Source organism: Capricornis sumatraensis, chromosome 20 (assembly GCF_032405125.1).
Source record: "Capricornis sumatraensis isolate serow.1 chromosome 20, serow.2, whole genome shotgun sequence".
NCBI classification, from domain to species: domain Eukaryota; kingdom Metazoa; phylum Chordata; class Mammalia; order Artiodactyla; family Bovidae; genus Capricornis; species Capricornis sumatraensis.
Genome location: NC_091088.1, coordinates 53,495,462 through 53,518,105, shown reverse-complemented (window position 1 = coordinate 53,518,105; position 22,644 = coordinate 53,495,462). Strand labels below are relative to the sequence as shown.

General features: G+C 53.3%; 2 protein-coding genes across 3 annotated transcripts; one reads left to right on the top strand and one right to left on the bottom strand.

The window, feature by feature from the left end:
• Positions 1-2,676: 2,676 nt before the first annotated feature.
• Positions 2,677-10,912, bottom strand: KCNK6 (potassium two pore domain channel subfamily K member 6). The gene is made up of 3 exons (XM_068991650.1): positions 10,591-10,912; positions 3,068-3,463; positions 2,677-2,897 (listed from the first exon to the last, which is right to left on the bottom strand). The coding sequence occupies exons 1-3, from the start codon at positions 10,910-10,912 to the stop codon at positions 2,677-2,679; spliced, it is 939 nt and encodes a 312-aa protein (XP_068847751.1).
• Positions 10,913-13,410: 2,498 nt separating this feature from the next.
• YIF1B (Yip1 interacting factor homolog B, membrane trafficking protein) lies at positions 13,411-22,578 on the top strand. Of its 2 annotated transcripts, none has more exons than XM_068992373.1 (8): positions 13,411-13,506; positions 18,145-18,383; positions 18,468-18,572; positions 18,717-18,795; positions 18,929-18,986; positions 19,980-20,135; positions 20,224-20,317; positions 22,303-22,578. In XM_068992373.1, exons 1-8 carry the CDS (start codon positions 13,464-13,466, stop codon positions 22,456-22,458), a joined length of 930 nt encoding a protein of 309 aa, XP_068848474.1. In that variant the 5' UTR covers positions 13,411-13,463; the 3' UTR covers positions 22,459-22,578. The 2 variants fall into 2 exon arrangements, with proteins under 2 accessions (XP_068848474.1, XP_068848473.1); XM_068992372.1 differs by having other exon boundaries at positions 13,432-13,515.
• Positions 22,579-22,644: the final 66 nt, after the last annotated feature.

Below are 22,644 nucleotides of genomic sequence, written 5' to 3'. Positions count from 1 at the left end.
ATTGCTCATCATATGGGACTATGTTAATTAGAAAAACAAGTCCCCCCTGAAAAAAAGAAAAAGAAGTCCCCTTTGGGCACATTCAGCCTTGAACTTCCACTCCAAGTTGTTTCCACCCTGCCCGCCAGGCAACCCTTATGCAGGTCCCTACCTGCATAATTATACATCATCATCCTGGCTGACTTGTTTGTTGATAGCTCCCATTATCCCAACTTTCTGCCTTTCTAATAGAAGCCCAGTTTTGTTCAAGTATTTACCAGCCTGCAAACTAAAACCTCAGCCCCAGCCTCAGTCCCTGGTGGCAGGGGGAATCCTGAGGAATTCAAGCTAATCATAGAGATGCCATGATCACTCTGGCCGATGACTGATTCAGGAGCCAATTTTGGTCAATGATATTGAAGAGGAAGTCTGCTGGGAAACACTGGGAAAAGGTTTCCTTCTTTCCAAAGAGGCACCATGGGAAGACACACCCCTTTCCCTCTTCTTGCACTAAAAATTAACATGTCTTATTGTGATGCCTGGACCTGTAGCAGCCACTTTGTGGCCATGAGGAGAGCCCATGTGGGAGCCAAGCCTTCAGCTGAGGGTAATAGAGCAGAGAGAGAGGGAACCAGGAAACAGAAGACCTTCTTGGAGTTGTGAACTGTATCTTACCCAGAGATCTCTCCAACTCAGGTGATATACAATATATAACCATCTTACTGTTTTAGTCAGTGCCAGTCAGGATTGTTTTACTTGCAACCCAAATCTTTCCTTACTGATATATATATATATAAAATATATATATATATATATATATATATATATATGTATATATACCCTATGGTTGATTTCTCAAGGCTGGTCTTCTCTTCATTCCCACCCAGGGCTGTCAATACCCACCTTCACAGTCTTGGTTTCCTCATCTGTCTGCAGCCTCAACCACCCCCTAAGTCCTTGCTCTGAGGGTCCTGTGACTTCCTGCTTCCTTTTCCTGGGTGTCCCTTTAGCCCTTCACAGCCACCATATTCCAAACAAGCCTCAACATCTCCCTACAAATTTGTTTTCTTACAGGTCCCCTACCTCGGGGGCAGCTGAGCATTGTTGGACCTTTCCCTGGCCTTGTCCCTCCCAAGTCTGTAAGCCTTATGGCCCGTCCACCTGGTCTTCTGAGCATCCCTTGACTTGCCCCCTCCTCCCCTTCCCTCAGCCTCACCGAGACCCATTGTCTCCTGCTTCATTCCTGCCCCAGCCTCCCCTGGGCACCCAGCCTCAGTCTCCCCCCAACCCCACAAATACACAGCAGCAAAAGCCCAAATCTAACCATGGCCCTCTCCTGCTCAAATCCCTTCCATGGCTCTCTAGTGCCCTCAAGAAAGAAGCCAAGTTCCCAAGATGGTCATTTAAGGACACTTACAATGTGCCCACATCCAATGATAATACTGCATTATCTTCCTCATGTGTAAAGTACCCAGAACAGGGCCTAGCCAAAGAGATCATCCCAGAATAACATGGCAGGCTCTGTGAAATCATCTTTTGAACGATCATTATTAGAGGAAACCAAGGAAATAGGGGCAAAATGACCACCCAAAGACATGGGCAGGACACCGCTGAGTTGGGATTTGAGCCAAGGCAGGCTGGCTCCAGCTGGAGAAGGGCATGGCAACCCACTCCAATATCCTTGCCTGGAGAATCCCATGAACAGAAGAGCCTGGTGGGCTACAGTCCATGGGGTCGCCAAGAGTCGGACACGACTGAACGACTAACACAGACACAGGCTGGCTCTAGAGCCCAGGGAACGTAATGTAATTAGTTCTTGGTAAACAGGAACAGCTTCTACGATGGTGTCTCACTAAAAGCAGTACCTTCCACACTGGGCTAGGATCCCATCTCAGCTTCCTGGAAGACTATTATGCAAGCCTACCCCAGGCATATCAGAATATGTCTAGCTCCCTGGACACACTGGAGCAAAATGAGTCAGGTACACCTTCTGCCCCAGACTGACTACTCTTCAGATTTCAGGCCTGAGTGCAGTTGCCCCTTCCTCCAGGAAGCCCTCCCTGACCTTCCCGGCTAGACTGGGTACATTCCCTGTGCTTCCTCTACCCCAGCCCTGACCACTCTGCGCACCTTCCCCTGCCCCCACTATTGAAGTCCTGCCTGTTATGAACTATCACTGTATGGGAGACAGGACAGGGAGCCCCATGAGAGCAGGGCCCAGAGCATCTGGAACACTGTGGTGGGCCCAGTGCTGCCCAGCACGGATTGGCACAGAGGAGGGAGTTTTGAATGAGGGAATATATTCTTTCCACTTGACCCAAGAGGTTAATCAAGGCTCAGAGCGGGCCAGTCATGAAATGAGGTCTAAGCCCAGAGCCTGGGAGAATTAGCAGGTGATGAGTGGCTATTTGAGTGAGAGAAGCAGATGGCGCGAGGCAAAGACTGAGAAATACAGAGTCGGTGAGAAAGTCAGGGAAGCAGAGTGTGCCGGGAGGCGAGAGGAGGGGCAGGGGAATCGAGGCAGTGTTGCTTCCTGGATCCAGGCGGTGCTCAGGCCGGTCAGACAAAGGGCAGACAGTGGAGGCAGGGCCTCAGGAACACCAGCGTGTGCTTGTAAATGGGCCAGTCCATCGGTTCCAGTCCCGAGGGCCCCTCAGCCACAGGCCTGGTCTGCAGCTGCCCCGACACTTGCCCCAGCTACCTGGGGATGGAGGCGTAGTCCACGTGCGAGCCGGCTGTGAGCTGCTGGTGTGGCTCGGGCTCGGGGCTCAGGATGTCTACCCGGTCATCTTCCTCCGTGAAGCTGGTGGGGCATGGAGTGGGCAGCAGGATGAGCTCTGTGAGGCCGTGAAGGTCAGACACACGGCGGAAAGTCTGCACCAAGAGCACCATGGCGACCAGGCCCAGGAAGAGGTAGACTGCAGAGATGGCAGAGAGGTGATGAGTGGACCCAGATTGCCCAGATCATGGCCATGGGGCTATGGGATCCCCCAGGATGGGGCTGTGACTCTCAATGCCTCATCCCTCTGGGACGGGGCCAGGTCACCCGCACACCAGCCCTCAGTCCCCAGCCAGCCACCCCACTCACCTGTGACTAACAACTTGTAGACAGCCCGGTAGGGCTGGCCGGGGGCTTCTCCCGGCACGTAATCACCCAGGCCGATGGTGGACAGAGAGATGAAGCAGAAGTAGAAGGCGTCCAGGAAGCTCCAGGCTTCCTCAAGGTGGGCAAAGATGGCGGCTGGCACCAGGAAGCAGACGGTCACCACGACCCCCAGCAGGATGGCCAGGTGCCAGCGGGCTGCCTTCCGGGGGGCACAGCCCCAGTGCTGACTCACCCAGGACAGGGGCGTGTGGGTGAGCAGCAGTGACAGGCGCTGGGCAGAGGCGGTCAGCAGCAGCATGGTGGCTGGGACGCCCAGGAGCGCAAAGGCGATGGAGAAGGCCTTGCCCCCGTCGGTCAGTGGCGTTGTGTACCCATAGCCTGTGGGAGTCAGGGGGAAATCCTTCGGCCCACTCAGCATCCACTCTGGAGTCTGTGATTGCTCTAAACTGAGGACTAATTTCAGTCTCAAAGCCACCCCTCCCAGACTCTCTTATCTCCGGTGATGGCACCTCCACCCTCCCCACCGCTCAGGCTGAGAGCCTGGTGTCATCCTCAGCTCCCTCGTCACTCACATCCACTCTGTTGTCTCAACCTTTGCACAGAGCCCAAACCTACCCACTTTCCCCCTCGCTCCACCCAAGGCTTCATCCTGGTCCTGTTCTACCGGCAGCCTCCTCCCTGGTCTCCCTTCTCCCCCCATGCAGCCAGAGGGACCCTGTGAACACGGGAGTCAGGTCATGTCCCTCCCCTGCTCAGGGCCCTCTTGTGGCTCCATCTCAGGTCAAAGCACTTTGTCTGGTGACCCACGGGACGCCGCACAATTCAACAGGGCAGCACACGCCCTGCAGGGGATGCAGGTTCTATCAGGAGAAGGGCCCACATGCCCTAGAGCCCATGTTCCACAATGAGAAGCCCACACATCACAAATAGAGAGTAGCCCCCACTCTCCTCAACTAAAGAAAACCCACGTGCAGCAACGAAGACCCAGGGCAGCCAGAAATAAATCAATTTTTAAATGGGTGTGACAAGCCCCACCGTGCTCTTGGAGGACTGTGGGCACACAGGAAGGTCAGTATGGGTGTGAGCTCTGCAAACAGAAATACGACAAAGGGGAATTCAGGTGTTGGTGAAACTGGCTCACTTTGGCAATGCGTAATTTCCCAAATAAATCAAACCAAAGGGTCAGAGGTATGACTGGGGTGATAAGGGGCCTGATTCATGTTGACAGTAAAATATCTTGCCCAAAAGACCACAGATCCAGCCTGTGGTCCATAAGAAAGTGTGAAAGCATTGCCCATATGAGCAGGCTTTCCCCTGAGCCTATCTTCCACACAAAAGGATCCCCTGGCTCTGACTTTTTTAAAAAACAACAACAAAAAAGTATTTATTTATTTATTTATCTTCTTAGTTGAAGCATGTGGGATCTAATTCCCTGACCAGGAATTGAACCCAGGCCCCCTGCATTGAGAGCATGGAGTCTTAGCCACTGGACCACAGGGAAGTCTCCCCCCTGGCTTTTATATAGTCAAAGGAATTGAAAGCAGGGGGTCAAGAGACACCTGCACAGCCATGTTCATAGCAGCATTCTTCACAATAGTCAGAAGGTGGAAACAACCCTCGTGGCCACTGATGGGTGAATGAATCAACAAAATGTAAGTACAAACAATGCAATATTATTCAGGCTTTGAAGGAAGGAAATTCTGACACATCCTACAACATGGATGAATCTTGAGGATATTATGCTAAGTGAAATAAGCCAGTTGCAAAAAGACAAAGCTTCTGCAATTCCATTTATATGTGGCAGTTAGTGTAGTCAAAATCATAGAGACAGGGGACTTGGTCCACTGTCTAAAACTCAGTGCGCTCCCAACCAGGGGGCCTGGATTTGATCCCCAGTCAGGGAACTAGATCCCACATGTCGCAACTAAAGATTTTGCAGGCAGCAACAAAGACTGAAGATCACGTGTGCCACAACTAAGATCTGGTTACAGCCAAATAAATGAATTAATTTTAAAAAATAAATAAACATTAAAAAAATCACAGAGACGGAAAGTAGAACAATGGTTGCCAGGAGTCGAGGAAGTGGCAAGTGGGGAGTTAGCATATACAAGGGTATAGATTCAGTTTTGCAAGATCCAAAAAGTTCTGGCGACTTCCCTGGGGGTCCAGTGGTGAAGAATCCACCTTCCAATGCAGGGGATGTGGGTTTAACCCCTGGTCCCGCTGAGGGACTAAGATCCCACATGCCTTGGGGCAACTAAGTCTGTGTACTACAACTAAAGAGAAGCCCCTACACCACAACAAAGACTTGATGCACCCTAAATACATAAATAAATATTTAAAAAATAGAAGTAAAAAGAGTTCTGGAAATGGGTGCTGGCAACGGTTGCACAACAATATGAATATACCTAATACCACTGAACTGTACACTTAAAAATGGTTAAGATAGTAAATTTCATGTGTATTTCTTCCCAGTTTAAAAAAAAAAAAACAACCTAGGGAAAAATAAAGGATCCTCTAGATTTTGCTGGATACGTGGCTACTGGGAATAAAGACAGCTAGATGTGGTCTGGAATAACTTATGGCCAAGGAGATATAGATGAAAGAAGCAAGTAACTTCAGAAAGTGTCCTTAAAGATAGAGATGCCTATCTCCCTTCTTTACTCCCTCCTCCTGCTGACTGGATCACAGACAGGAAGGCTGGAGCTGAGCAGCCATCTAGGACCATGAGATGAACTTGGGAAGAGAAACTGCGCCTGGCTGAGAGTTATATTGGAACCTGAGGGTCTCTGACCATGCAGCACCAATTTGGTCTTGGACTGACTCCCTTGAACGTGACCAAGAAATAAACTCCCATTATATTTAAGCAACTGTTATTTGAGGTTTATCACTTATGGCTCCAAGCTTCATTAATACAAGGATTTTGATGGAGAAACTCCAGCAGCCTGGCTGAAAGGACAGGTTTGCAGATGACATGAAATCCTTATAAACAGAAAAAATCAGAGTTAGAATAGAGTTGGGGGCGGGGGGGCTTCCCTGGTGGTCCAGGGGCTAAGACTCTGGACTCCAGATGCAGAGGGCTGGGGTTTGATGCTTAGTCAGGGAACTAGATTCCACGTGCCACAACTAGGAGTTTGCATGCTGCAAAGAAGATCGAAGATCCCTTGTGCCCCAACTTTGACCCGGGGCAGCCAAAAAAATAAACAAATATTTTTGAAAAACTAGTGAATATTTAAAAAAAGAAAGAAAGAAGAATAGAAAGTGGGCCATGAGCCTCAACTTGCTACTTCCAAGAGTTGAGTTCAAAGTAGTGCTTTGTTATTTGGTCCCTGAGTGATATTGGCCGAGTGACTTCTCTCTGAGCCTGTTTCCTCAGAGTACTTGAAAATGGCCTCATAAATAATCCCTTCCTTGAGTACAGGTTGGGACAGGGCACCTAGCATAGTCATGGAAAGAGTCAGCAAGACTGTGATGCTCACTCCCTCTCTGCATTCCCAGTTCCAAGCGGGCCAACTCCTCCAGCCCTGGCCTCAACCGCAGCAAGGCCGCCTGAACCAGCTCCAGGCCTCAGATCTTTCTCAGAAGACTAGGGCCTGTGACAAGCCCAGGAACGCTGTGGGAGAGGCCTCTCTGAATGTTGTCGGGTTTTCCATTTCTCTAGATATATTCAGGGCTCCCGGTTTCACCAACAGCCCTAATGATAAATGAGGCTCTGTCAATCTCGGTTAGTATTACTGGCATGTCTCATGGACACAGCCTTCCTGCTTGACCAAGCTTGAGTCAGGCCCCTCTGAGTTCTCTTCATGATTAAGCCCAGTTTTAGCAGGAATCCTAAGTTAAGAATCTGCCTGCAGTGTGGGCGATGTAGGTTCAATCCCTGAGTCAGGAAGATGCCCTGGTGAAGGGAATGGCTACCCACTGCAGTATTTGTGCCTAGAGAATTCCATGGACAGAGGAGCCTGACAGGCTACAGTCCATGGGATCGAAAAGAATTGGATGCAACAATGCCACTAAGTTTATTTAGGGAGAATCCCCCACACTTGACATCTGATCAAATTTCTCATTATCCACCACTTGTATTGAAGTCCTTGGCTGTCTTTAACAAGAATCCTGTTAAGCCAACTTAGCAAGAATCCACCCAGCGTCCATATCCCTTCTTAGTACTTTTCTATCCACTAGTCCCCTCCTTCTGCTCTCAGCTCTAAATCTCCAGCTATCTTTGCTATACTCTGAATTGAAGTCAATCTCTCTCCCCTATTGCAATAACTTACCATTTTTAAGGAATGTCAGAAATTTTTTTACAATATACATGTATCGCCCTTCATCATGCATGGAAGCCTAAAAAGTAGTGTGGTGCACTGGTTAAGAGCATGGGACTCTGGGGAATTCCTTAGTGGTCCAGTGATTAAGACTCCATCTTCCAATGCAGGGGACTTGGGTTCAATCCCTGGTTGGGGAACTAAGATCCCACATGCCACAGGGCAACAAACTTCATGTGCCACAACTACTGAGCCTGTATGCTCTGGAGCCCGTGCTTCACAACTAGAGAAGGTCTAATGCCACAACAAGAGAAGCCTGCCTGCTGCAACTAGAGAAAGACCACACCACGTGCCACAACAAAGACCCAGCGCATCCAAAATTTAAAAAAAAAAAATTTTTTTTTATTTAAAAAAAGAGCATGGGACTCCGAGGCCTAACAGCCTCGGTTCAAATCTGCACTCTACACTTCCTAGCTGTGTGGCCTTGGGCAAGCTGTCCAACCTCTCTGGGCCTCAGATTCTATTGCTAAGAAATAGGACCACACACAGCACCTGGCTCACAAGGCTTATTGTGATGAGTGAGTAAAGTCCATATGTGGTGTGGTTAAGTCTTCTATCAGTTCTTACTATTCCTGTGAAGTAGAGAGTGTAATTATCCCCATTTTACAGATGATGGAGGACACAGAAGACTAGAGATCAGCAGTGGCTGAACAGGAATCTGAACCTGTGCCTGCCTTGAGTTTGGCTTCTTCACCTGTCCTGCCTGGGATGACTTCTCAGAAGCCAGGATCTAGGAGGAGACAGGGAGAGTGAAGCCCCAAAGCAGGTTGGGCAGGCCCAGCCAGCAAGTGGGCAGCGTCTGTGAGATCCAGCCCAGCTGCTGTGGCCTGGTTTGCTGGTCCACTTGACAGTGACAAAAGGGCCTCACGGTGACAAATGGCAAAGGCTACTGTCCGTAGGGATGGGGAGTTAGGTGTGTGGGCTAGCTGAGCCCCAGACCCCTCCCCAGTCCAAATCCTAGCATGCTGAATCACCAAGCCATGTCCAACTCTTTGCGACCCCATGGACAGTTGAGCCCTCCAGGCTTCTCTATCCATGGAATTTTCCAGGCAAGAATACTGGAATGGGTTGCTATTTCCTTTTCCAAGGGATCTTCCCAACCCTGGGATCGAACCTGCATCTCCTCAGTCTCCTGGATTGGTAAGCAGATGCTTTACCATTTGAGTCTCCTGGGAAGCCAGATCTTAGCAAAGAGGCAAAGAGGAAGTTTGGGGGCTGGGGAGGGGTGGTGGGAGGACCAGCAGAGCCTGACAAACAAAGGGATTTTCCAGGTCTGAGGAGTGTTGAGGTGAGGGATTTCCCAGGTAGGGCTGAGGGAGGGGTGTGTTGGTCCTCCTTGAGGCTGTAGGAGTCCAGAGAAGGGGATCTGTGGGGTCCAGTCAGTAATCTGAAATCAGAGGCCAGTGTCCTGGTTTGAAACAGATCCTGGTTTGGGGCTGGGTCCTGGGTCCAGAGGAAAAAGGGGGACAGGCACCAGTGGTATTACAAATGGGATTAGGAGGGGGGGGTTCTTAGGTAGAGGGGGCTTCTGAGCCCAAGGATGCCTGAGGCAACATGATGGGGGGAGACAATGCTAAGGGGATGATGGGAGGGGGTGTGTGTCTCATGTCCTGGCTGAGAGTGTCCAGGGTGAAAAGTGGTAATGGTCTTGAGTGAATAGTGGGGAGCGTTCTGGGGTACAAAGAGCCTGGAGCATCCTTGATGGAGGGAGAGTCCAAACCAGGCTGGGACAGAGTTGGGGCAAAAGGTTCCAGCTGTGGGTCTGGAGGAGACTAAAGGGGTCCCAGGTCCCAAGGAGGTTCCCTTTCTTGGGAAATTCATGGTGGACAGGGGGAGTCTAGGGGCAGGGGCAGCAGGTTCAGAGAGTAGAGTCTCTGGGCTGGTACCCTGGTTGAGGGGGGGGTGGATTCTTGTCTCAAGGATAGCATGTGTGACCAGCATTGGGGTCCCAGGTATTTAGGGGCTCTTATAAGGAGTATCAGGGACCAGAGATTGGTGACAGTCTCAGCTAGGGTTGTCACATTCAAAGAGGCCCCTATAGAATTCCCTGGTCATCCAGTGGTTAGGACTCTGAGCTTCCACTGCAGAGGGCACAGGTTAAATCCCACATGCTGGGTGGAGAGGTCGAAATAAATAGAGGCCCCCATGGGAAGTCCCTGGTCTGAAAAACACTAGGGGTTTTCGCTGGAGCTGTTTTGGGACTGGAGGAGTGGAAGTCCTGGGTGAGGACCTTCCGGTTAGAAAGTCAGTGGTTCTTCCTGGAAGGCGCTCGAGTTTTCTCCCACACTTCCACAGCTGAGGGCTGCAGAATTGGAAATCACAGGTTTAGAGGGAACAGGGGTGTCCCTAATGGAAGGGAAGCCCTGCATTGAGGGCTCCCCCAATACAAAGGAGATGCCAAGAAGGAGTGGGATGTGAAGAGGGGTCCTGTGTCTAGAGTCAGGGCTACCTGCAGGGAAGTAGGACAATGGTCAGGAGGAGGGCAGGGGCCCTTGCTGGGGAGTGGTCTAGGTCCAGAGGGGTGGAAGTCTGAGACGGATTCCCTGGGTCTTTGCTGAGGAATCTCCACTGGCAGTAAGGTCTTTAGTGATGGAGCCTGGAGAGGGTCTAGAGATTCAGGGTCCTCACTGGGCCACCAGGGTCAGAAGGAGATTGGGGTAAATCTTCCGGAAGGACATATCCCAGAAGGATATATTTGCAGAATCAGGAGACAGAGTTGGAGGGGATGGAGGTCTGAGCCAGAGAGAAGGGCGGAGGTCCTGGGTGGCTAAAGGGGAGAGGGTCTCAGGCAGAGGGCCCTGGGTTCTCAAAGGAGGTCTCTGAGGACTGTTCTAGGCCCAGAGGGAACTGGACCCAGGTCTCCAAGGTGGCTAAGGGAGAGGAAGGGAGCCCTAGATGCTTGCCAGAAGGTACTCTGAGGATGATCCTGGACCCCAAGCGAACTACAGGACTTCCTACTAGGAGGAAAGGTCTGGATGGGGACTTCCCAAGGTGGAGGATCCCACAAGTGTGGGTCCCAGGTTCTCATCAAGGGGTTTTGAGGGGATCCTGGGCTCAGAGTTAACTGAGAATAATCTGCTGGGATCGGGGTACTTTCGTGGTGGCTCTGGGTTCCCTAGGGAGGCAAGGGGAAGCAGGGGGTCCCGGGTCCTCGTGGGCCGGGGGCTCAGGGCGGCGCTCACGTACCCACGGTGGTGACCAGCGTGCTGGCGAAGAACAGAGCCGAGGCGAAGTCCCAGGTGGGGTCCGAGGCGTTGGCAGACCCGGAGGCATTGGCGAGCGCGGAGCGCCCCAGCCGTCCGGCCGCCAGCACCCGCTCCACGAAAGCGTCCAGGGCAGGGGCGGCCACACACGGGCTGCGCCGCAGCAGCTGCTGGCGCAGCATCCGCAGCTCGGCTCGGAGGCGGGTTTCGTGCGGCCCCTCCAGCCGGGCCACCAGCAGCGCGCCCAGCACCAGGTACGCGATGTATGCTGCCAGGGCGCCCGCCAGGAGCGCGCCTCGCCGCATGGCTCAGCCGGCCGGCCCGCGGAGCCCCCAGCCACCCCGCTGACGTGGCCCCCGCCTCCCGATCGTCCGGCGCCGGGCTTCAGTTCCGGGAGTGCTCGACGCGCTGCCACCAGGGACCCAAAGAGGAAGAAGAGAAAAAAAGGGGAGGGGCGGAGGTGGAGGAAACTGAGGCACGCCCCACCGCCAGGTGTGGGCACCGAGGGGGAGGAGCCCAGCGCTCACGGACCTACGAGACCGGCAGGGTGCTCCCTGCCCCTAGCGGGCGGCTCCCTATGCCAGAGAGAATCCGAAAACTCCTTTACGCCCGCAGACCGAGGAGTCGCTGCCCGACTGCGCCGCACCCGGGCGCTTGGCTGAGGGGCCAGAGGGACAAACTGAAATCCAGCGCTCCATCCACGCGTCAAGTCGTGCGTTCTGGAGTGGGAATGCATCCACCTGGCCGGGGCGCCACAAAGGGGGCACCACAGGGCCAGGTGTCACCTGTGCCCTCACAGACTGGGGATCCTTGCTGCTGCTTCTGCTAAGTCGCTTCAGTCGTGTCCGACTCTGTGCGACCCCATAGATGGCACCCCACCAGGTTCCCCCGTCCCTGGGATTCTCCAGGCAAGAACACTAGAGTGGGTTGCCATTTCCTTCTCCAATGCATGAAAGCGAAAAGTGAAAGTGAAGTGGCGCAGTTGTATCCGACTCTTAGCAACCCCTTCGCTAGTCACTAAATCTTTACTCGGCGCCCACTTTGTGCCCGGCCCTTTCCTGGCTGATGCCAGGGAAACAGCAGCGACCAAGGCTGTCCTGGGTCCTGCCCTGAGGGGGCTCCCAGCACTTCAACAGAGTGACAGACCAGAGGGTCAGGGGCTGTGATGAGGCAAGCGGAGAGACAGGGGCTGGGAGGGCGACGCCTACAGGACTGTGGAGCCAGGACTCATAACTGAGAGACCAGAACAGTCTTCAAGTTCCCCAGAAAAGACAATGTCTCACAGGAGGAAAGGGAAAGCCACAGCGACAGGGTCACTTGCTGGCACCCTTCCGGAAGACTACTCAGAAGCCATTTCTACCACTATCTTTGCCTGAGATAACTGGAGGAACTGAGGGACAGAAAAGGAGAGGCTGAGGGGGAGAAAGAGGAGGAGACAGAGTTAACCAGGGAGAGACAGAGGGCAGACACAGGAGAAACTAAGGTAACAATTTTCAGGGCTCCTCACTAGCAGGTGCACCTGTGTGCGCTCAGTTGCGGAGGGTTATAGTGTTTTTGGGAAACCAGGTTAAAACACAGGAGCATCTTTATGAATTTGGGGGGAAATGTCTAAAGATAGTGTTAAAAAGAAAACCAGAGACCCCAAATGGGTCCCTGGTGCTAAAGCCCATGATACCAACACATTAGTGAAAGTCGCTCAGTCGTGTCCGACTCTTTGCGACCCCATGGACTATACAGTCTGTGGAATTCTCCAAGCCAGAATGCTGGAGTAAGTAGCCTTTCCCTTCTCCAGGGGATCTTCCCAACCCAGGGATCAAACCCAGTGCAGGTCTCCTGCATTGCAGGTGGATTCTTTAAGAGCTGAGCAACCAAAGAAGCCCCGTGATACCAAACCTAGATTTTAATATCTGACCTAGTTGCAATTTTGTCCTTCCCCAGGAAGGTAATCTTAATCAGCCAGTTTGGAATTTCCTGGTCAGCACCAGTAAGGTAATCTATCATATGGGACCTCTCCATTTCTACACTCCCCACTCCCACCCCCAACTCCCACCTGCAAGAGTAGAAGTATTCTACATGATAGATTCTCACCTTCCCCCTAAAAGAAGGTGAGCTGGCCTGAAACAATTCTTTCTTTTCTTTTGTTAATAACTTCCTTGCCTCCTTTCATAAAAACCCTGCGTTTTGTACAATTCCTACAAACTCCCTCCTATTTACTAGATGTGAGGCTGTCTAATTCATAAGCTGTTGAATAAAACTCGTTAGGTCTTCATATTTTCTCTGTTTAATTTTGTTTTTCAACAATACACCTCAAGAAAAGACAACTGGTTCTTCCCATCTAACTTGTTGGATGTCCTTTTGTCACTCTAAATAATCACTTTAATACCGAAAGTCTGGCAAAACTGTATAAGCCCCAGAGCCCGCACAACTCCACTTAGCCGCTGGGGAATACAAATGTGTCTCCTCCTGCTCCATACCCTTCTCTGGCTTCCCAGTACGCTCAGGAGCTAAATTGATCGCTTTTTACAGAGAACTCCATTTCCCATCGGCCTCTTCGCGCGACACCTACATTTCCCAGCATGCACGACACCTCCCACTCCACGGATTCTTCCCGGCTCCGCCCTCCTGGCCCTGCAGGCCTGGCACTTGCCTTACGTCACCGGCCTCCAAACTCTCCTCTTACCGCCAACTTCTCTAGGCCTCCGTGAGAGGGCGTGGCTTTTGCGCGATCGAGACGCCCATTGGCTGCCGTGTTGCCGGTAGGGCGTGGTTACGGGAGCCGGGCGGGCACATTTCGAACCGTGGCTGGGGCGGCGGCTGCGGCGGCGGTGGCTACGGCGGCGGCTACGGCGGCGAAAGATGAACCCGGCAGGCTTGGCGGCGGTGGGGACGCCCCGGCAGCGTAAGTGGCGTACGTGGCCGACCGAAGCATTCGAGAGGGCGGGGCGTGGCGGGGCCGCCTCGGCGGTTGGCGAGGTAGCCCCAGGTCAGAGGTCACGAGGTCAGGGAGCTACGAGGTGTGCACAGCGCAGGGATGCCAGGTCGGGTAGGGGGCGCGTTGGGGTCGATTCTTCTTTAGGACATTCCTTTAGAAGAAAACAAGTTTGGGCAAGATATTGTGTGATGTGCAGAAAAACGCGACTTCCATTCATTTGTAGTTAGCCTTCTGGCCGCTCTCCACCCTTCCGTGGCCTTGCGCGGTTGCCCACGCACCATAGGAAGGCATTTATAGTCCTATAGACCTACGTGATCGCAGAGGGCCGTGTTTACCCCTCATTTAAGATTTGAACCTGAATTTACTGTGCTGCTTTCCCGTGTCTGTGCATTTCTAAGTTCCTCTTCATCTTCAGGAGTGTCCGTGTATCTCGTTTATTCCTTCAGCGTATCTTGCTTCAACTCACTTGTGCCAGGCCCTGTGCTGATGGAATTTGAATACCCAGTGGTAGCCTACAGCTTGACAACTTACAGCGCAGAATTTAGTGGAAAGACAGACACTAAACTCGGAAGTAAACTAGTCAGCAAGATAATTTGGGAAGTAATTAGAACTGTAAAGGGAGTAAATTGGAAATTGATGGGGCGGGGGGCGGGGTGGGGGGGGCAGTTGAGTAGGCCTCAAGTCATGATGCCTGCATTCCTCCCTTCAACCTTTGTTAAGATATCTGGTTGGCCCTCTGGTAGGGGACCTTGGGGACACAGACGTGCCCATCAGTCCTGCTTCCTGTCTTCATGGAGCTACCAGTACAAAGCGGAAGACAGCAACAGTCTAGTGTGATGGAGCTATGTGCAGGCATAGGGCTCAGGGCTGGGATGGGGGAAGCACAGTCAGAGAGCTTATGACTGGGATGGAGGTGTGTGTTAGCCAGATTAGGAAACTTGACCCAGCCCTGCCGTGTCAGTGAAGCTTCCTGGAAGAGATACAGCTGATGAGGAATGAGAAGGGGATTTGTGATGAGAGGGAAAAGCCTCGGAGGCTTGTGCTGAGGAAACAAGTAGACAAATGAAGATAGATTTAGAAATTGTGTTAACTGCTTAAAAGAGAAAAAAGAACCACTGGATATTATGAGAAAGAGCAAGGTAGGGCTAGGGCTTCATATGGAGGATAAGGAAGGTCTCTTGAGAAGGAGTCTTTTGAGCTGAGGCCAGGTGCTCTATTGGCCGGTGTTAATTGTGGGAACGTGTTCCAGGGTGATAGCACTGTCTCTTCTAAAGCTTGAGGAGGCGAGGAGCTTGGCAGGGTCAGGGCCCGAGAGGTGGAGGCCCTTGTGGCCAGGTGGAATGAGTCCCAAGAGAGGTAACCAGGGTGGTTGGCAGGGCTGGGTCATGCAGGGCCTCACAGGCATTTGGGTTTTATTCTCAGTGCAGTGGGCAATGATCTTAGGCAGAGGGCATGAAATACTCTCTGCTGGGCCCAAGGATGAACAGGGGAACCTGGTAGGACATTTAATTCAGTTGCAAGATGACAGAATCTGAGAAAGGAGGGTAACATTGAGACATGGTGGGTGAGAACCAATGTCAGAAGTAAAGGCCCAGGGGCAGCCAGAGGGCTGTGGCAGGATATGGTGGCTAGAGACAGCCCAGGGCATCAGGTGGGTGGTTTTGAAAGCCAGGAGTGTGGTGAGATTGCCCTAGGTGAGAGAAGGGTAAGGGTGAAAAATTGGGTCACACAGTTCGGGGAGCTGGAGAGAAATCAGTGACTGAGGGACTGATCAGACCATCGGCTCCATAAAGGCATGAGCTGTTCCCTTTTGTTCACTGCTGTATCCACTTTGCCTGCCAGCAGAGCCTAACACACAGAGGGGCTCCGTCGATGTTTGTGGGACTCCGACAGGAGAGAGAAAAAGGTAGTACGGTGTCTCAGAAGCCAAGAAAGCAGATACTGAGTCAGAGGTTGGCATTTGTGGCAAGGACCTCAGTGCTGCCAAGGGCCTTGAGTCCGAGCAGAGAGGAATAACAGCCCCGGCCTGGTGGTGCAGGTACATTTAAGGGACCAGTGAGAGCAGAACCCCCACTGCCAAGGTCAGAGGTGGTGACAAAGAGGAAGGAAGGGCTTATGCCCAAGCTTTCAGGAAACCAGTCCTTTGGCCAGGAGTGGGAGAGGTAAAGAGAAGTGGTGCTCAGGGACAAGTGGGCCACGGCCGGCGCTATTGGCTTTGAGATCGAGGACTTCCCTGGGTCTGTTCTCAGGCTACACATAACGAAGAGGAAGAGTTGAGGGGCTGATAACTGATGGCAGGTGATGAGATGGATTGCTCTTCTATGGGCCAGGCCAGGGGCTGAGCAGTTTATGAGTGTCACTTTGCCCCAGAGAGTGGACACCTTTCCACCAAAAAGAAAATGGAGGTGCGAAGAAAGCCGTGATGTGGATTATTTGACCCCTCTCCCCCATCCCATTGTTATCCTACTGCCCTTTGCCCGCCATGGCGCTTGGCACAGAGGAGGCGCTCAGTAAATTTGCTGTGGAGGCATCGCTTTGGGTTGGGGTGCTGGAGCCAGAGCGCTGGGTTCAGATCCTCCCTCTTCATATTCCCCATCTCTGAGAAGCACCCCACCCACTCAGATCAGAATCTGGGAAGACAGTGTGGACTCCTCCCTCTTCCTTACCCTCCCCCAGCCAAGCACACTTCCCGAAATCCTGCCCTACCTCCAGATTCATTCAGAATCAGCGCCCCCCTTACCCCCCGCAATGCCCATCTCATCCATCTCTCCTACCTAGACCATCTTCTCGCTTCCTTCCTCTCCTCTCCCTGTCCTGGCCTCCCCAGCCTGTTCCCCATATGAAGCAGAGGGACCTTTCGAAAACTTGAGACCCAGCTCTGCTTCATGCTATCTGTATGATTTTGGGCAAGGACGTGAACCTCTTTGGGGGCATCCCATCTGTAAAGGAGAAGGCAATGGCACCCCACTCCAGTACTCTTGCCTGAAAAATCCCATGGACAGAGGAGGCTGGTAGGCTACAGTCCATTGGGTCGCAAAGAGTCGGACACGACTGAGCGACTTCGCTTTCACGCATTGGAGAAGGAAATGGCAACCCACTCCAGTGTTCTTGCCTGGAGAATCCCAGGGACGGGGGAGCCTGGTGGGGTGCCGTCTGTGGGGTCACACAGAGTCAGACACGACTGAAGTGACTTAGCAGCAGCATCTATAAAATGGGATGATGGTATCACCAGCACAGAATGGGTTGTTGTGAGGATTAAATGAGTTCATCCACAGTGTTTAGAACATGGCCTGATGTGATTTCAGTGGTCAGTTGGGGCTTAATTATTATAACATTTAACAGGTCGACCTTGGATGGAATCCTGTTCTGTCACTCCCTTTGCACAAGTCATTTAGCCTCTCTTTATTTATTTATCTATTTACTTACTTGGCTAAGTCAGGTCTTAGTTGCCGCACGTGAGATCTAGTTCCCTGACCAGGGATCGAACCCAGGCCCCCCTGCATTGAGAGCACAGAAAGAATCTCAGCCACTGGACCACCAGGGAAGTCCCCATTTAGCGTCTAAGCCTGAGTTTCCACATCTGTAAAATGGGAATGGCCATTTACTCATTGATCAGGTTTTTTTTTTAATCAAGCATCTACTCCAACCTTGTTCTAGAGGCTAGGGCTTCAGCCACAAACAAGACAGAGCTCTTTACCTTGGTGGGGAGACAGTGAAACAAGAGAAATTAAACAGCTAGTATGTCAGCTGGTGCTGAGTTCTATAGAAACAAATTAAGCGCAGAAAGGGAATGGGGGGTGTTACCCAGGGAGAAGCAGCTGTAGACAGGATAGTTGGGGAAGGTCCCATGGAGCCAAGACTTCAAGGGGAAGAGAGAGTCCTGAGGGTGTCTAAAGCAAGAGCTTCAGAGGAACTGCCAGTGAAGAGGGCCTGAGATGGAAGGTGCCTGTTGTGTTCAGTGAGTAATAGGCCCCTGAGGTTGGAGCTGAATGATTAAGAGGGAACAGGAAGACAGACTGTCTGTCTTGCTGTAAAATGCTTAATACAGGACTTTGTGCAGTCAACCCCAGTACATAGTGGCCATCACTGTCATCATCATCATCGTTATTTGGGAGGGTGGATGGATGGATGGCAGAGGCCGCCCAGACCTGACTGGACAACCCTAAGTTCAGTTAAGTTCAGTCGTTCAGTCGTGTCCAACTCTTTGCGACCCTATGGACTGCAGCACATCAGGCCTCTTTTGTCCATCACGAACTCCCGGAGCTTGCTCAAACTCATGTCCATCGAGTGGGTGATGCCATCCAACCATCTCATCCTGTGTCATCCCCTTCTCCTCCTGCCTTCAATCCTTCCCAGCATCAGGGTCTTTGCCAGTGAGTCAGTTCTTCACATCAGGTGGCCAAAGTATTGGAGTTTCAGCTTCAGCATCAGTCCTTCCAATGAATATTCAGAACTGATTTCCATGCAGTCCAAGGGACTCTCAAGAGTCTTCTCCAATTCCACAGTTGGTTAGATAACCCATCTGACGTGAAAACCAGCACCCCACTGTAGCAGGAGCCAGAGGGAGAGCTTCTGACAAATGAATGCACCCTTCTTCCCCTGCAGCCTCGAAGCGGAGGGTTCCTGTGTCCCAGCCAGGCATGGCTGACCCCCACCAGCTTTTTGATGACACGAGTTCATCCCAGAGCCGGGGCTATGGGGCCCAGAGGGTGCCCGGCGGCCTGGGCTACCCTGCAGCCTCCGCCTCGCCCCAGGGGGCCTTCCTGGCTGATCCTGTGTCCAACATGGCCATGGCCTATGGGAGCAGCCTCGCTGCGCAGGGCAAGGAGCTGGTGGATAAGAACGTGAGTGGGCCGGGCTGGTGGGAGCTGGGGGGCCAGGCGGGGGCTATGGGGCCAGGGCTTCAGGTTTGAGCTCTGCCTCCCCAGATTGACCGCTTCATCCCTGTCACCAAGCTCAAGTATTACTTCGCCGTGGACACCATGTACGTGGGCAAAAAGCTGGGCCTGCTCGTCTTTCCCTACCTACACCAGGTGAGCATGGCCCCCCAGGGCATATGATGGGCAGGGGTAAAGGAGACTGAGGAGCAGGCCAGATAGATTGGCCCCGAGAGAGGGCTTGCAGGGGGGCAGGCACCTCGCTCCAGGTCCTGCCTGCTCCCCCCACTCTCCCCACAGGACTGGGAGGTGCAGTACCAGCAGGACACGCCGGTGGCCCCCCGCTTTGACGTCAACGCTCCTGACCTCTACATTCCAGGTTTCATCCCACCCACCTCCACCCGGCGACCTCCTCCCTCCGGGCGGGCCTGTCTCGGGCAAACGTTTAGGTGCCCGGAGGCCCCAATGGTCCTTCTTCTTCTGACCAGTGTCTGTGTGTCTGCCTCCCACAGCCATGGCTTTCATCACCTACATCTTGGTGGCTGGCCTGGCGCTGGGGACCCAGGATAGGTAAGAGAGGCCTGGGGTCAGCTGAGTGGTGTGGGGTTTGCGGCATGGGGGGGACAGTCAAGAAGGTCTCTTTGGTTCCCCTGGGTCAGAACAGTCCTATCGTGTAGCCAATTGGCCCAAGACAGAGCCCTCAGTACCCTCAGGGTTGCCTTCGCCTCTTTCTTCTTCCCCACTCATGTGCAGCCCATCACCCCACCCTGTGGCGGGTGACACTGAATCTAGCCTTCCCCTGGCCTCTCCTAACTAACTGCCCGGCCCACACACACCCCCTGCACCCCAACTCCAACAGGAAAGTGTTATCTGAGAGGTGGGCCTGGCCGTGCCAACTCCCCTCCGCCCCCTGCTCAGATGCTGTCCCCAGACCATGCCCCAGCTCCGGAGCCTATCACTGCCCGCCTGCAGTCTCTCTCTGCCCCTTCCCTTCGCTCTGCTGAGCCACTCTGGTCCTCTTTCTGTTTCTGCCAAGGACCTGGGCTGCCTCCCCATGGTCTTTGCACACCTGGTTCCCTTTGCTGAGGAGTATGTTCCTCCCCACTCCTCATGTCTCCACTGTGCTGGTACTGCTTCAGGGAAGCCTCCCCACCCTCCAGCCTGGGTCAGGCCCCCACCTCTTGCTCACAGACCCCTGTTCATTACCTTCGTGGCATGGAAAACCATTGTCATTACAGCCATGAGTTGTTGAGGCTGGGGATATGGCAGAGGTCTCCTTCCCCTATCAGCTCCTTACTCCTTCAAGCCTCAGCTCAAGTGCCCCTCCTCTCGGACATTCTCCCTCCCCATGGGGTCACACACATGCCCCGCCCTGTACTTACCCCCATCACGGCCTGACCTCTCTGGGCTGTCTGTCACTCAGGATGGGATTTCCAGGACAGGGCCCACATCCATCTTGGTCCCTGCCGGGTCTCTAGCGCCCACCCCGCCCCCAGAGGCTGTCTCCCCTGCTCTGGGAAGGTCTGGGCCAGCCAGCTGGCTGACAGAGCTCGGGCATCGCAGGTTCTCTCCCGACCTCCTGGGGCTGCAGGCGAGCTCGGCGTTGGCCTGGCTGACAGTGGAGGTGCTGGCCATCCTGCTCAGCCTCTACCTTATCACTGTCAACACAGACCTCAGCACTATCGACCTGGTGGCTTTCCTGGGCTACAAGTATGTTGGGTGAGTATCCCCTCTGCCTCCCCGCTGCCAGCCTCCAGCCCCGGGGCCTCGTCCTCAGACCAGCCTTCCCCCCCTTCTCCCCCAACAGGATGATTGGTGGGGTCCTCATGGGCCTGCTCTTTGGGAAGATCGGCTACTACCTGGTGCTGGGCTGGTGCTGTGTGTCCATCTTTGTGTTCATGGTGAGCTGGGGCTCAAGGGAGGGTGGAACTCTGGGCACAGGCCTTCTGGAGAGTTGGGGGTCCCTAGGGTCATCCAAGCAAGGGATGTCAGGCGGGAGTTTAGACCCAGAGCCATACTGGTGAACTGAGGAGTCCTGGAGTGGCTGCCCTAGCCTTGGGGGTCCAGAGAGCTTCCCAGAAGAGGGGGGTGTCTGGGGGGTTGCTGAAGGGAGAGGCGGAGCCAGCCCGTGGACTGTCACTCCACTTTTCTTGTATGGTGGGCTTTCCTTCCAGAATTTCCTTTAGGATGAAAAGAGTATAGTGTCCTTGAAATAGCTTCTCTGAGAGTCCTTTCAGCTGGTATAGAAGGGCTGGTTAGGAGCCCTGGGATACACCAGGCCTGGCTTTAACCCCAGGCCTCGCTGGCTCCTGGGCAGCTCACTTCCTCTCTTTAAACATGTTTCCCCTTTTCTGAAAAGGTTGTTGTTGTTTAGTTGCTAAGTCATGTCTGACTCTTTGTGACCCCGTGGGTTGTATAGCCCACCACATTCTTCTGTCCAAGGGATTTCCCAGGCAAGAATACTTGAATGGGTTGCCATTTCCTCCTCCAGGAAATCTTCCTGACGCAGGGATTGAACCTGTCTCCTGCTTGGCAGGCAGATTCTTTACCACTGAGCCACCAGGGAAACCCTTTGTAAAATGGGGTGATAATAATTCCATTTCAGGGTGCTGAGAGAATCAGTGTGAGCAAGTGTTAGGTGGTTCCGTTGTTCAGTCATGTCTGACTCTTTGTGACCCTATGAATGGCAGCACTCCAGACTTCCCTGTCCTTCACTGTCTCCCAGAGTTTGCATATACTCATGCCCATTGAGTCACTGATGCCATCCAAGCATCTCATCCTCTTTCGCCCCCTTCTCCTGGGCGACAAGAGACTGAGCCAGACTTGCCTGTGAGTGTTTGGGAGTCTCCAGCGGAGGCGTGGGTCAACAGTGGCCTGCTGCAGGGTCCTGATAGTAGCAGTCCTGGGAGGCGTGTGGCACGCTGGCATAAGTCCTTTTCGAGGAGATCGCCCTTACCATAGAGCCTATAACCTACCATAAAGACTGCAGACTCTAGGACTGGGCCACTGCAGGCCAAACTACAGGGAGGGAGCACAGCCCCACCCATCAGCAGAAAATTGGATTTAATAATTTACTGAGCATGGCCCTGCCCACCAGAGCTAGACTCCTGTTTTCCCCACATCCAGTCCCTCCCATCAGGAAACTTGCACAAGCCTCTTATCTTCATCCATCAGAGGGCAGACAGAATGAAAACCACAATCACAGAAAACTAACCAAAATGATCACATGGATCACAGCCTTGTGTAACTCAGTGAAACTATGAGCCATGCCGTGTAAGGCCAGCCGAGAGACAGGTCATGGTGGCGGGTTCTGACAAACCGTGGTCCACTGGAGAAGGAAATGGCAGACCACTTCAGCATTCTTGCCATGAGAACCCCATGAATGTATGAAAAGTGTGAGGAGCAGAGAGCAAAAGCTAGTGACTGGTGGGCCAGATCTGCCCCACAGATAAACTTCAATTTACATGTCATTATTTACAACTTTCAGTTCAGTCGCTCAGTCGTGTCCAACTTTAGGGGCGGTTTAAACAAAACAGTTGGGGAGAAAAAATGGCATTTCTGGCTTGTGTTAAAAGTCGTCAAGCGCAGCACAAGCTGATGGTGGCCAAAGGGCCAAGTCTGGCCATCCCCTTGGGCCCGGCGTTTGTACTGAAGTTCCCCACTTCACCAACTTAAGGCCCTGGCTTGGCAGTTGAGTTTGGAACCCTCACGTTTTCTTCTAAGGCCTGGGAGGACAAGGAGGTCCTCCCTGTGTGTTAGGAGATCTAGGAGAAACCCGAGGCTCCCCAGGAGCAGACTTGAGCCCAGCCACTCTATGAAGGAAGGGTGGGGAACCTGCAGTCCCGAAGGAGGCCGGGCTCAAGAGCGATCTCCCTCCCCGGTCCAGATCCGGACACTGCGGCTGAAGATCCTGGCGGAGGCGGCAGCCGAGGGCATCCCGGTGCGCGGGGCGCGGAACCAGCTGCGCATGTACTTGACCATGGCCGTGGCGGCGGCGCAGCCCCTGCTCATGTACTGGCTCACCTTCCACCTGGTGCGGTGAGAGCGGCCCCGCGACGCCTCCCGCCGCTGCTGCTTCCGGCGGCCGCCGCCCCCTCACCCCCACCGGCGATGCCGCCACAGCTCATCTCCCGGCCACCTGCCGGCCACCGGGGGCGCCCCGCAGCCCGAGCCCGTCCCACCCTCCCCGCCCTCGCCGAGGTGCTGAGATCTCCAGCTGCACAGGCCG

Bases quoted from the DNA above. Each gene is read 5' to 3' on its own strand.
- KCNK6 (XM_068991650.1), bottom strand. From the start codon at position 10,912: ATGCGGCGAGGCGCGCTCCTGGCGGGCGCCCTGGCAGCATACATCGCG. The intron at 3,464-10,590 runs GTACGTGAGCGC...TGACTCCCACAG, and splicing joins CACGCTGGTCACCACCGTGG to GCTATGGGTACACAACGCCA. The intron at 2,898-3,067 runs GTGAGTGGGGTG...CCATCTCTGCAG, and splicing joins CTACAAGTTGTTAGTCACAG to TCTACCTCTTCCTGGGCCTG.
- YIF1B (XM_068992372.1), top strand. From the start codon at position 13,464: ATGAACCCGGCAGGCTTGGCGGCGGTGGGGACGCCCCGGCAGCGTAAG. The intron at 13,516-18,144 runs GTACGTGGCCGA...CTTCCCCTGCAG, and splicing joins GCCCCGGCAGCGTAAGTGGC to CCTCGAAGCGGAGGGTTCCT. The intron at 20,318-22,302 runs GTGAGCTGGGGC...TCCCCGGTCCAG, and splicing joins TGTCCATCTTTGTGTTCATG to ATCCGGACACTGCGGCTGAA.